This window comes from Sycon ciliatum, chromosome 8, assembly GCF_964019385.1.
Source record: "Sycon ciliatum chromosome 8, ocSycCili1.1, whole genome shotgun sequence".
Taxonomy (NCBI): Eukaryota; Metazoa; Porifera; class Calcarea; order Leucosolenida; family Sycettidae; genus Sycon; species Sycon ciliatum.
Window position 1 is genome coordinate 19200226 of NC_088650.1, and position 13415 is coordinate 19213640.

General features: G+C 44.5%; 2 protein-coding genes across 3 annotated transcripts in view; one reads left to right on the forward strand and one right to left on the reverse strand.

Moving 5' to 3' along the window:
* The first annotated feature begins 184 nt into the window (after nt 1-184).
* LOC135822223 (uncharacterized) lies at nt 185-11895 on the forward strand. Of its 2 annotated transcripts, XM_065334944.1 has the most exons (6): nt 185-365; nt 3916-4013; nt 4656-4811; nt 7239-7684; nt 9336-9463; nt 10569-11894. In XM_065334944.1, coding segments are annotated over exons 3-6 (720 nt in total). In that variant the 5' UTR covers nt 185-365; nt 3916-4013; nt 4656-4666; the 3' UTR covers nt 10570-11894. The 2 variants fall into 2 exon arrangements, with proteins under 2 accessions (XP_065191016.1, XP_065191015.1); XM_065334943.1 differs by having other exon boundaries at nt 3916-4811; nt 10569-11895.
* A 760-nt stretch (nt 11896-12655) lies between these two features.
* Nucleotides 12656-13415, reverse strand: part of LOC135822224 (uncharacterized) — a 6587-nt gene continuing 5827 nt past the window's right edge. Inside the window, exon 7 of the mRNA XM_065334945.1 lies at nt 12656-13232. Within this exon, the coding sequence (XP_065191017.1) occupies nt 13224-13232 (9 nt within the window). The 3' untranslated portion in view covers nt 12656-13223. The remainder of the gene's footprint in view (nt 13233-13415) is intronic.

Below are 13415 nucleotides of genomic sequence, written 5' to 3' on the forward strand. Positions count from 1 at the left end.
ATTTGGACAGATTTTGATCCGGTTTTTTTAAAGGAGCCGCAAGCAAGCGTGCATTCACTTAGAAAAAAAATAATGCCTTGTATTTGTACAATCATAATTATTGGTATGATCATGATGATGTGAATGGACTGTAGTAGATAAAATATGCTGTCAAACCAACAACGTGTGTATTGTGTACTACTAATAGCTACTAGTGGTACTGATAATTGGCTCCAGACTCCCTGTGCATTCACTACCGCATACTGTGAGAGTGAGTACGATCGTACGAGTGGGCAACGGTTCATCGATCGCTAGTACCGGTAGCTGTAAAGCATTATTTTGCACAGTGCTGAACTTCACTTCTGCAGCATCGCGCGATTATACAGGTGAGAGTGAAGAAAGCATTGCGCGCTTTCTCATTGATATCCGCACCTTTGCCTAGGCTAGGAAAGACTCGGATCGTGTGTCCTTGGCGTGCTGCTGCTGTTGTTAGCTAAGCTGTGAAGCGTGAAAGGCTCGGAGTACTCGTGTCCGGAACTCTTTGAGCCCTGCATCGATAGGGCATACCGCACTGATACACCACGAATCCACTAATGGCACTATGTTCTGCTTACAAAAATAAACGAGAGAGCTTGGAAGCTCAGGGCCCTACGCTATGCTTTTTTGCCTTGATGACCTAGACAAAAAAAGCATAGGGATGTTATAAATTCTTATAAGTAATTAGTTTCTACTTTTTGTTTTTAGACATAAGGCCACCCTTTCTTTTTTCGTTGTTTAACGTCCGCGCCCGCGTACCTTTTTGCCTCCGACCGGAAAAAAAACAAGAAAGTAGTAGTACCAATAATATGCGAAGTTGTAAATACATGATTGTGTAGTTTCACAGTGTGCCGATCATGACCTTAAACTTATAATCTTGCCTCCCGGGCATGCCTTTGTCTTGTGTTCTTTTTCTTTTTTTGTTGGCTTTTAAATATCGTACGGTGTGTGTCCTAGTAAAAATCCAGATGTAATGAATTCATGACATGCTAACTCCATGCTATGTACCTGTTTTGTTGGATTCATCAGGCTTGTGCTCCAATGTACCATCAAAGAGTGTTGTTCTATGCCTGCAAGTGCCGTTAGACCCAGAAATATTGTATATATCACATGCTTTACTGGTCAAAATGTTTGATTGGGGTTTCCAGTTTTTGGAATGGGCTTTTGTTTTTTTTTCGCCCTCCCGCGTACCTTTTCGCGAAAGAAAGGACGTTAAACAATGAATTAACAAAGGGTGGCCTAACCTGGGATTCGAACCCGCGCTATCGCCCTGCATGCATCTCCCGATACACTTCGCATACATACCAATTCTTCCAAGTTGCTTCACGTTATGATCTTGTATTTGAATGCCCTATTTGAATATGCATTGTGGCCAGCCGTCTTTGAATGTACGGTACGGTACGGGACAGGTACGGGACAGGTACGATCGAGGGTAATACGACACCGTCTACCGCCTTGATGACGGCAAAAAAAGAAAAGGGGTGTTATAAATTTTTCAAATTCTCCTATTTTTTTTAGGCATTACCTGGGATTCGAACCCGCACTATCGCCCCACATGCATTCCCCCATACACTTCGCATTCATACTCATTCTTCCAAGTTGCTTGACGTTATGATTTTGCGTTTGAAAGCCCTATTTGAATATTGCGGCCAGCTGTATGTGGCAAGCTGTGTTTGATGGTACGGTACAGTGCTGGACAGATACGGGATAGCGCCAGGCGTGACACAAACACACAAACAAACACCAAATTAAAGCTGTGTGGACCCTGGCTAGCGCCAGACGTTACTGAAGTAACGTCTTCTGCATAGCTACGGGAATAAAAATGGAATAGTGCCTAGTGGCAAGTACATGTAGTCCACGAATCATGTAAATGTACAATGATCAGAGTGTTAGAATAGTTACAAGTCACTGAAATCACCGGAAGTCCTCGGTTCTGTCCAGTGTCCTGTCTTCAGTGTTGAAAGAGGTCCCTGGTGTATGCCACACTATCGCCATTCTCAACCGGTTCACATTAGTCCGAGTAGTCGGGTTCTGCTATACTCATATGTGAAACGTAGAGAACAGGTGTCTGGGTTAGAGTCTACGGCTTCACGTGTTTTGGGTCCAGATTTCTACTCGTAGATGAGGTTCTCTATGTTGTGGCTCACGCAAAGAAAATGCGTGCGGATCTGCTGGGTATTACTATCATCATTCAAGCGCAGGCAGAAAACTGCCGAATTTAGAAGGGGAAATTCCCAGTACACTTTGCGCGTGATTTCTTTACCCGAACGTATAATGTACGTAGAGCAGAACAAGTTTCCTTTTGATATGTTCCGGGAATGCAAAGAGTGTTCCCGGGATTCTTCGCGCCGCGTTCCCGCAACGCTGAGCAGAACATCACTAATAACGCTCAGACCTCTCCATATCAAGTTTGCATATGAAATCTATGATGAGCACAATGGAAGAACCAGCAGATTCCCGGCATTCGCGACGAGCAAAGCTCGGAGTGCATGGACTTACTAGTCAAGCATGAGTACGAATGTTTTCCCTGCACTATTTGTCAGTATTTGACATGCCCATAGGGGGCAAAAGCAATCACTGACATTCAGCTATTTCTACACTTTTTTACTAGTCATTATCAGGGTTCTAGCGAAAGGAGAGTAGGGGGCGCGCCCTAACCCCACCCCCTACTGTCTTTGAGCACTCTGGTGTGAAAAGTGGCGCCTCCCTGCTCATTATTCAAATTTTGTGCTTTTCACTCACAAAGCAACTGTTCAGTACATGGGGTAGTGGTCTACCAGAGCAATTACACTCACCACCGTAGTGGTTTTCCAGAAATGAGTAGAAGCAAAAAACCACACACTCGCAGCCACATAATAACAGTTAGATAAATTGTCGAAAAACATTTAAATCCATCAAAGCACCGCCAGCAAGCGGGAGAAAAGGCCGTAAAATCAAGTGAAACAGCATGGCCAGTGGTAAGTATGGGTAACTGGGCAGCAGGGGAGCGCCTGAAAACAATGACTCCCTACATTCCTAGCCGCGACCGCTCAACCGGGCTAGAGGAAAAACACTCCTTTCGGCCAAAAAACCTTTCTATTTCATTAATTCCTGCCCCGCTGCCAGTCGGCCCCAAGAATAGAGACAGCAAGAAATGGTATGTAATAAATAACCAGTGTATGTCATAATCATAAGCCACAAACATTGGCATAGAATATCAAGAAGAACAGCGGAAGACCTCCCTGAAACCAGGGTGGGTGGGCGGGCAACTTCAACTACCACGAGGAAAAACAACGACCACGATGGCAGGTTCAACGGAGTTGCGCAGAGAACAAGAGCAAACGCATGAAAATATTTGCGAGTGAAAAATAGGTTTTTTGCACTCTTTTGCTACGCTCAGCCGTGAAAAAACAAAACTTTTCAGGCAATTCAACGAAAAGCAGTTGATAGTCACTAACAGAGGGTTCATAAAGGCACATCTGTCTGGGGTGAAGTCGGGAGTTCGCACTTTCATGCACTTTAGGCGACTTTTGTTGGAACTACCGTTGGTGGATTCAAAACCATAATATTATCACCAGTAGCCGCAGACTCCACCAATGCCTGGGAATTCACCGTCGCAGCATACATAAGCCTTCTTTTTGGATCTGGAGGCTTATTATTTTAATTTTTTGTAGCACTACACTTGAAGGTCAACAGTGCGAGTATTGTGCCACGATCATCTTTGAAATCTGCTGATATCCGCACTTAATGTGTAATGTGAGTAGAATGTATTGATACTGAGAAAAAGGGCACACGTCAGGCTCTTGAACATCTTGAAAGGTTTTGTTCTTCTCGGTATCATTGCATTCTTGTCTCCGAGGAAACTGTTGAGTGGAATGTTGTGTTTTCTGTGTGTGTGTGCTGTTTTGTGGTGTTTCCCAGAGAACGGCACTGTCAGCAGACAGCGTGCAGTGACTACGAGTTGTCATTCAGTTGAGCGTAGAAGGAAGTGTTTGTGTAAACTAGTGTCACTCATGCAAGTAACTAACACATCATGTTTGCTTCAAAGTTGCCCGGCAGTCTGAGGACTGTGCGGAGTAACTTTCTTCAGCATGGTTATGGTATGAGCACACTGGCCCGGTCTAGACGACTTGTAGCTAACACGTTTAAAGCCACGCCGCTTTGCACCCCTCAACCCGTGAGATGCCACTCAGATAGGTCTCTGCGTCAGGATACCACTGTACGGGATGCCAATTTGGCTATTGATGGTCTCTGCACTGCCATGGTTACTGCACAAATGTTTCAACCTAGCCACCTGACTTCACAAGTTTCTCTGATTCAACGTCATCTTAAGGACATAACTAGTGTACCGAAGCTCATGACCATCCTCCAGGCTTGTGCTAGGGTTACCATGGTTACCGAGGAGGACAGCGCAGTGACTAATCTAGTCGTAGCTGTACTGGATCACGCAGCTAGTTTACCTACAGATCTATGGCGGGATAGCAAGAATCAAGTTATACTAAGGTGGATACTGTACTGGGCATCAAAATGTCGATGTACGACGCCTGAGTTCAGGAAGCTGCTACAGAATCAGTTTGATGTTCAATCCATTAGTGAATGTAGAGATATTGACAGTTGTGTTTATGCACTGTTTTCGTTGAACATTGCTGATCCTACGCTAGCTGTGGACTTGATGAGTCGCTATTCAGCCATAGAGAGTACAGGTGATCCCAAGCATCGTCATGCTGAAGTGTTCAGACTACTTCTCTACTGTACACTGTGTGGTGTAGAGTGCAGTGCCTTGCTGAAGCTGATCAGTGTTGATCAACTCATACAGAGTAAGTGTGTTTTCAGAGTGTTTACTGACTGTCACATGGTATCCGGGTGGAAAAAGGTGACCACACAATGGGAGCAAGAGTTGTCTGATTGATACTGATAATTATATTAGCTGTAGAAAAGAAGAGGACATATGGAAACGAGTTAAGACTAACTCTCCACCACTGTAACTAGATACTATATACAGTCAGAATGTGCAACAACTAGGCACAAAACTGACAGAGTAGTGAGACATTCGACGTCCTGATACCTAGCTTCAACACATCTCCTTAGCGCTAACCGACAGCCTTCCAACTCGGGAGGTTCAAGGTTATGGAGAGACCAAAGAGGGGAAGGTAAGCGCAACGAAAATGAGCACAAACTACAGTCCCAACGGAACAAAGAATGTCTTTATTATTGGCTCAATACCCGAGTTTCGAATTGCACACCTGATGAGCCCTCACGAACCATACGGCGAAACGTACGTCGTGTGAAACAACTTGTTTTGTAGTCAACTAGTCCATCACAATGTCATGCATGGGGAGTACTGTAGGAGTTTGGCGTTCGGCTTGTACAATTCGTTTTCGCAAAGCTTCCCCCTTCTGTACTTATCTTTGATATTTCTGAGCCACCCAAGTTGGGTGGTGTGCTGCTTTGCTGCTTCGAATTGTAGTTAGACCGCTTTGTCAAGTATCCTACTGGTCTCGTCATCGTCCAGTAACAATCGGCATTCTTTGTTCCGTTGGAACTGTAGCTTGTGCTCATTTTCGGTGCGCTTACCTTCCCCTCTTTGGTCTCTCCATAACCTTGAACCTTCCAAGTTGGAAGGCTGTCGGTTAGCGCTATGGAGATGTGTTGAAGCTAGGTATCAGGACGTCGAATGTCTCACTACTCTGTCAGTTTTGTGCCTAGTTGTTGCACTTTCTGACTGTATATAGTATCTAGTTACAGTGGTGGAGAGTTACTCTTAACTCATTTCCATATGTCCTTTTTCTTTTCTACATGTATTATTGGCTCAATACCCGAGTTTCGGATTACCGTAAAATCCCGCCAGAGCGCCCCGTCTCTCCCATCCGCCCCTCCCTGACTTCTTGTCAGGGACGTGATTGATTGTATCCTCGTATGACTCTGTCGCAGTCTGTGATGCCGTACTGTACTGCAGACGCGGGCTCAACCCCGTTGGAAATGTACGCAACAGTGCCCACCCTCTTGACCAGGGATCGCACAAACCCTCCGTTTTGTCGGGTCTGTACGACTCCTGGCTCTTGACCTTTGGTCGGTGTACGAGATGCACGAACAGTTTTCGTAGGGTGAGTACTTTTCATGTAGCACTGAGTGCGGCAAGTAGGACTCGCCCATCCGCCCCTCCCCACCTGAAGCGTCGAGGAGGTAGGGGCGCTCTGGCGGGATTTTACGGTATATTAGCGTTTCAACTATTGTCTTCTTCAGAATGATTATCATTCTTAAGAAGACAATTGTCAAAAACATCGAAAGAACGGTATATCAGTATCAATCAGATAAGTATGGACTCGGACGGAGAGCCAAGGATTGATTTATTGAAATAAAAAGGACCAAGAAACTACAAGTTACGCTATAATGTCCACTAAGACCACTGCAGTAACTAAACAATCAGCTCATGCGTAACTTGTAGCTCCTTGGTCCTTTTTATTTTTGCAAATCAGTTACGTCTTGCTCCTTTTGTGTAGTCCGCCTTTTTCCGCCAGTGCATGATTTCATGAATCCCTTAGCTGGACCTGGGCCGGTGGGAATAAAAAGAAGCGGAGAAGCAAATGTGGAATGCAGCTGTGGTAGAAAAGGGAAATTGTCTGCTGTATGTGCCAGTAGATTGTAAGACCAGGTGCAGAGTATAAAAAGAGGCTATTGACCAATGAAATGAAGAAGAAAACAATTAGCAAGTCAACGTTGAGATAGAACTTGAATAATGGAAAATGGAGGGGAACATGGAGCTCATATGTCACATTGGCCGCTGTTCCTGCTGCGCCTTGAGGTATTGCAGGGAAAAATCGCTACAGTTGTGGATTCTAGGTGCTTTTCGTTTACAAAAAAAGCGCTCTTGAATCGACTAGTAACGAGAAAGTCCACCAAAAGGAGCAGTTGATATGACCTAAACCCTGTCATGTGTTTCTGGCTTAACCCCGGAAAGGGGAACAATCAACTAGAGTTAGTCAAGCCTTGAAATTTATAGTCCACACAGCATATTTCCCGGTGAATGTTATAACCGTTTTCACCACCATACATTCGTTCACGATGTTTTAAAGGATGTCCTACCAACCCTGGAATTGAGTCACCTCATTTACTATTTTGAAGTATGCGATAGCCGGTATGTTGGTAGGACCCTTCATCATCTGTCCGCAGCATCATTGCCCCTTCCTTTCTGTCTTTGTCAATCAGTCTTTCTGTTTGCATATTTGTGTGCTGTTTCTTGTTAGAGTGCGGTGCCCATCATCTTCAGCGGCTTGTTTTGCTCGACACACTACTAGTTACTAACAAGCAACGGCGAGAAATCATGAACCAGTGCTCAGAGTGGTTCAGAAAAAAAGGTTTGAGTCCAAACACGGGTCGAATGTATGATATGCTGTCATGCTTCATTGGTCCAGAACACACCACTGGCGTCTCTCTGGTTGATGGTGTGGCCGTTCACGCATTGTGCATTGTCAACCGAGATAGTAAGCCAGTGGAGACTTCCAAGTATCCGGGCGATGTTTTCAATGGTCTATCAGTAGATATGACTGCAGCTGCACGTCATGGTTTCAGTGTTGTGGCCTGCCTGGGTGTTAGAGATACACGACTCCTGCATCATCCAGCTATGTCACCCAATGGATATTGCACACTTCTCGCTTCAGCTTTGAAGTCGCAAGGATGCTTCATCATCCCAGTGAGTAGAAAATAATATTGTGTTGTGTGTTGTTGGTAGTGACTATAATGTACTTCGAAGTACATGTAGATCAGGAGGCATTCCACGGTGACGTGACCGTTTGTTTTTACTTACCGCTGCATACTCGTCATGATCAGTGTCCTGTCTGTAAGTTGGGATGAAACTGGACTGAATTTGTTGAAGGTATACGTTATCAAGCAGGATGATCCACTGCTTGAAGAGTGCTTACGGCAGAGCTTTTACGCTACCGTATGACGGACTGGGTGATCGAGGTTGCTTTGGAAGTTGCTCTCAATCATATGTACATTCGCTACCTTCAGTCCCTTTTCATTCTCTACCCCAGAAAGCACATCGTGAAGAGCATGCGGTGGTGTATATACACACAGGCTCAAGTACATGTAGGTCTGAGGGACACTGAACTCATTTACTTCTCACATACTTCTCACATACAGTAGATATTGGTTATAACGTGCCCTTCTGATTTTTCACATTTTATCACTATAACCGGTATATCACTACAGGCGATGTTCAACTGCGCGCGTCATACATACACATTATACACGTGTGGGTGCTCGATCGCGCTAATGTAGCGTACTGATACGTGATGGATGCTACTGCACCTTCTCCAGTCTAGAGTGAAGAACTTCTTGGCCCAAAGGCATCATCCAGGAAGCACCAGACCAGAATACCCTATGACAACACACATGTGGCTCCAAGTCGAGACATCAATGCCTCACACTCGTGTGTTCCTATCACTATAGACGATAATTTTTCTGCACAAAGAGGTGTTTTGAATGGTGATTCTGTATCCTTATAGCCGATTTATCGCTATATACGATATATTGGTTATAATGATAATTTGACTGGCTTTTTCTGGTTTTGCTTTTGATATTTTCATTTTGTATCAATATAGCCGGTTTATCACTATGTCCGATGACTTTATAACCGATATCCACTGTACTTCTCACAGTTTGTCTTGAAAGTGCTACGTCACAGCCAGCCCTGAGCCATGACAACGCTGACGTTTGGAACCACTTGGACCCAGTTTTTGTATGGATTCAGACAGGTTTGGCTGGCTCTCCCAAGGTGACGCATCCGCCGGTAGTAGCAAACCTGGACTGTCTCGATAGTGGACCCACTCCTTGTACAGAAAGATCTCACCTGCATGCGACACAAACGCCTCCCCATCACACTACTTTCACTATGGGCAGAGTGGGTCAAATTTGATCCAGAAGTTGTTATTTATCGTTATTTGTTGACTTGTGACATCATCACTTTCAAGCCCTATTGAGATGTTACACATAACAGTTGACAGTTATCACCAACATGTTGTGAAGCTCACTAAGAAAGTGGTGGACGTCACGCAACTGCATCATAAGAAACTGAGGGGGTTTGTCAACTGACAACCGCTCTAACTTATTCAGTTGCTATTCACAATCTGCAGCATGTCGATTGTCGAAGTATCATTTCTATCTGTTTTCAATGATTAAGATTTTGAATGTGAAAGTTTCTGTGAAGGTGCCTCTAGACATATAGATTACAATGAGCTCAAAAGTCTCAGTTCCTCAAATTTGGAGCTTGTCGCCTTTTGTGTAATCATAGACGCTTCATGTATTCATGCTATTCATATAATGATTGTCTGTGTACGCAGGTAATACTCGAGCATGGAGCTGAACGTACACAGAATAGCGGCAAGGTCGTCAACGATCTGATGATCAATTATCCTAGTCACATCAAGGTCTTCAGAGATCTTCTGGCTCCCAATCAGTCTATGCATTGGTAAGCCTACTGGTAGTCTGGATCTTTTGCTCACGCTCTCTTCTCAATGCAGATAGGAACCCTTTTGTTGAGGGTGTTTCAGTAACACAGGATTTTGAATTGTGTTGTTTTTGGATGTACAGTCAAACCTCGTTAGGACGAACACTGATAAGGCGAACTTTCCATTAGTACGAACTAAGGCCAATCCTATGGTTGGCCAGGCATCAATTCAAGTCAAAATTATTCGTTTACGACGAACTTCTGTACAGCGAACTTTCGCGAAGACGAACTATTTTCAAGTGTGATTTGAACAAAGTCAGTGTGGTCATGTACATGTAGTACGAACTTTCGGTCCACGAGCGTGCGCGTGCGCTGGCTGCCTTTTTTCTTCTTCTTTTCCGTCGAGGTCATATTGTACGTACAGTGCAAATTGTTTTCAAGCGTGTTTTGAACAAAATAATCACTGCGCTGTACGAACTTTCGACACAGTCGTGATTCATTGTCTTTGTCATTGTACTTACATGTACCTGTTTCTGGCTTATGCTAAGAATAACATGCTTCCCATGTACCACAGCATGCACCTTCACGTAAATACAATCCATCTGATATGCATATCGATGTTTTGTCAGATCTGGATAAGAAGAACTCCCGATAAGACAAACAAATTTGTTCAGTCCCTTGAAGTTCGTCCTAACGAGGTTTGACTGTACATGTACCATATACCCGGCTGTTGTATACATGGAAACACCCTTCACACACCTCGTTTTGTTCACGTACCTCAGCTGATGGTGGCTCCTGGACGAAAATTGGTTGACATTTTGACGGGTTTGCAGCGAAGAAACCATTTGTGTCTGTGTCGGTGTAGGGTTTATCAATGCTAAGTTACGAAGTGGCTGCTGAGGAGCTAGCACAGCTTGAGGGACATCAGAGCTATAGTAAAAAAAAACATTTGATTATATTTTAAAAATATTTCTCTACCAGTTGGTGCGCGTTCGGGCTACTTCTGCTGTAATCACTGCACTTCTTTTACTACCGTTGCTATGGGGACGTGAGTGCAGCACCGTGAGTTAAATGTGCTCAATCTTTCCTCTGCCCTTCTGTGTCTCTGTCCTCTGTTCTCCTTTAGATGCCGTTCTGGCAAGTCTGGTACTGCACATAAATGCATCAATGTTGACTTTGAAGGTCTAACAGAACCTACCTGAAGTGGATGCAGTGAAGGAAAAGCACAACACGGCGCACACCGTCAAAGTTGCCTTCTGCTCTGAGCGGACAAGGACCTCATCAGCCAACTGGAAGCTGAATGCTATGCGAAGTGGACATGTAACCATGATGACATGTGCTGACTGTTTGATGTTGCACCCCTGTATCCTCCTGTCTCCACAGACTGCGGTCGTGGTCACACTATGCACAGCGATGTCGAACGAACCAGTGATTGGACCAAGGAACAATTGTTACTTTCCCAGATTGGCCCGGTACAGCTGAAATCCAAGCTGTCTTGGCATTCGTTTTAGCTGATAGCGGCCCGAGTCATCATTGGTTCCTTCACTTTGAACAGAGATTTCCTTTTCTTGCTTGGGTCCTGGTCAACTAACCCCTGTGTGGCAGGAACATTTGGTGTTTGTCTGCACATGACTGACTTGAGGAAACAAACGTGTGAATGTAGGTGCTTGCTGTTAAATCGTACATGTGCAGCTCGGTAGCCGCAAGCGAGTCGAACCTGTGCTTCATTGTCTGTGTTTCATTGTCTGTGCTTCATTGTCTGTGGTTCTGTCTCTCTCTGTCTCTCTGTCTCTCTCTCTTTCTCTCCGAGGCTCTCTCTCTCCACCATACAATGTTATGAATATGTTGGATCATTAAACTGGGTGTCGACGGCATTATACCAGTAATCATTTCACATACCGTGACATGGCTGCATCTGCTATTCTACTCTTCATACTTCTTATCTGATTATCTTTGAGGCCGCGTTTACGCCTTTACCTCAGCAGTCCATTGTACAACACCGATATGAATACACAGTAGACCGAGTGGAAGTAGCTCACGGCGCACACATTTTTCTCGGCACAACCGTAGTCAGGGGCGTCGGAAGGTATTTTAGTGTGGATACAGTCAGCCATCTGAAGTACAATTTACTCGTGGGGGAGGCTTGGGCTGCCTGAGCTGAACATTTTGGAAATTTAGAACCCAGATCAGTGTATTTCATTGATTCACGGGGTACCTGGGGCAAAAAGTGGTACGGTCAATACTGTAGTGACCGTACCGTTTCAGACGCCCCTGGACTATTAGCAACATGTCTCCCTTTCATCTTACATGTACATAAGGGAGTAGTCAAGTATGCTATGCATCTGACCGCTTAGGAATCAGTGACATTTATACCTTGGAGTTTTAACATCACACCCTTGTTTTTCTTTTGGGTTGCATATTTTTTCCTTTTCTGGTTTTCTGGGTTTGCATTTGTATTGCTCCTAGATCCTACTTCCATGAAGCACATGCATCAATGTTCAAGTTCTGTAACCGTCGGCCGGGCAGGGAAATAATTAATTGGTCAACCCTATCCCAGTGCTAGCAGCTAGTATGGCCGGCTCCGGCCCATGCCCCATGGCCCAGGCTGGCCCCATAACGGAAATATTTCGTTTTGTGAAAAAAGCAAGTTCGGAGATGATTAATTTTGTTTCTATGACGATTTAATTTTGTATAATGATAATACTGCCGGTACAAATGTTGCAATCTTTGCGGGTCAATCGGTCTCACACATACATGTACATGTAGGAGGCGCATGCTCTTGTAATTGTGTTACGTATAGAATGCGAAGATTGTACATAAAGCCCTGAAAAGATGTGGTATTCTGGTGGAATCGTGTCAGTGTAATACCAGCATGGTCTTTACATGCTCAAACGCACACCCGTGCCCCCCCCCCCCCCCCCCATGCACACACATGTGCACACACACATATCTACACACATATGCACACACACACACACACACACACACACACACACCATTTGACCATTTGACGCCCATCGCCAGAGGCGATGATAGCGATACTACAGCAGAAGCTATAGCAACTTGTGCTGGGATTGCACCATTCAACAGCTTGCAAGGCTGAAGAATTGACCGCCACTATCCAGCCTGGTCTACACCACACAGCTATGACTAAGTGGCTTTTTTGGCCAGTGAATCCCCCCTCCCCACACACACACACAAACACGCGTCAAGTATTCGCACAACGGCTCTGTCCTCAACAAAAGACTTCAAACTCAAAGTCACAAGTTGAGCATTGTAAAATACAAATTCCTAGTAAACAGCCGCTGAAAATCAAATACAAGCATCAGCAACGTGCCATCGCACGCCAGAGACAACAGATCGAATACGCTATCATGAAAAGGAGCACAGCACTCCCACAAAAAAATACTATCAGAAGGATGGGCAGGTCCCGGCGCAACAGAACAATTTGAGCTGAGAAAAAGAAAAGAAACATGCGCTCTGCACTACAAAAAACAAGTTTGTTATTGAAATCATGAGGACACAACTGCATTACATATCCTGTCATGCCACAAGTAGAAAGGTACTTGTAATGTTAAAAGTAGAAATGTATAGAACTATACTCTCTGAGACATATTCATTTTTTTGTAAATCTAAGATGAAAACTTCCTAAGATACATCGGGGATTCAGTACACGCTGTAGTGTATGCGTATACGACTATCAGCAGAAGAAAGCTCCTTACCAGACTTGCACAACGAGGTAAGCTATACCGTCATGGACCTAGGATATGAAAGGAAGTCTTCATTTGCGCTGTAGTGGACACGGCATATAACATAATGGTAAAGTAACGAATGACAAGAAATAAGGAGAAGAAGTCAAAGGAGCAGACCCGGTTTCTATTGCTAGCATAGCCTACTGAACAATGAACACAGAGATACAGCACTATGCCCAATACTTACAAGAGACTTCAAATCAAGAAAGGAAGAAATCAAA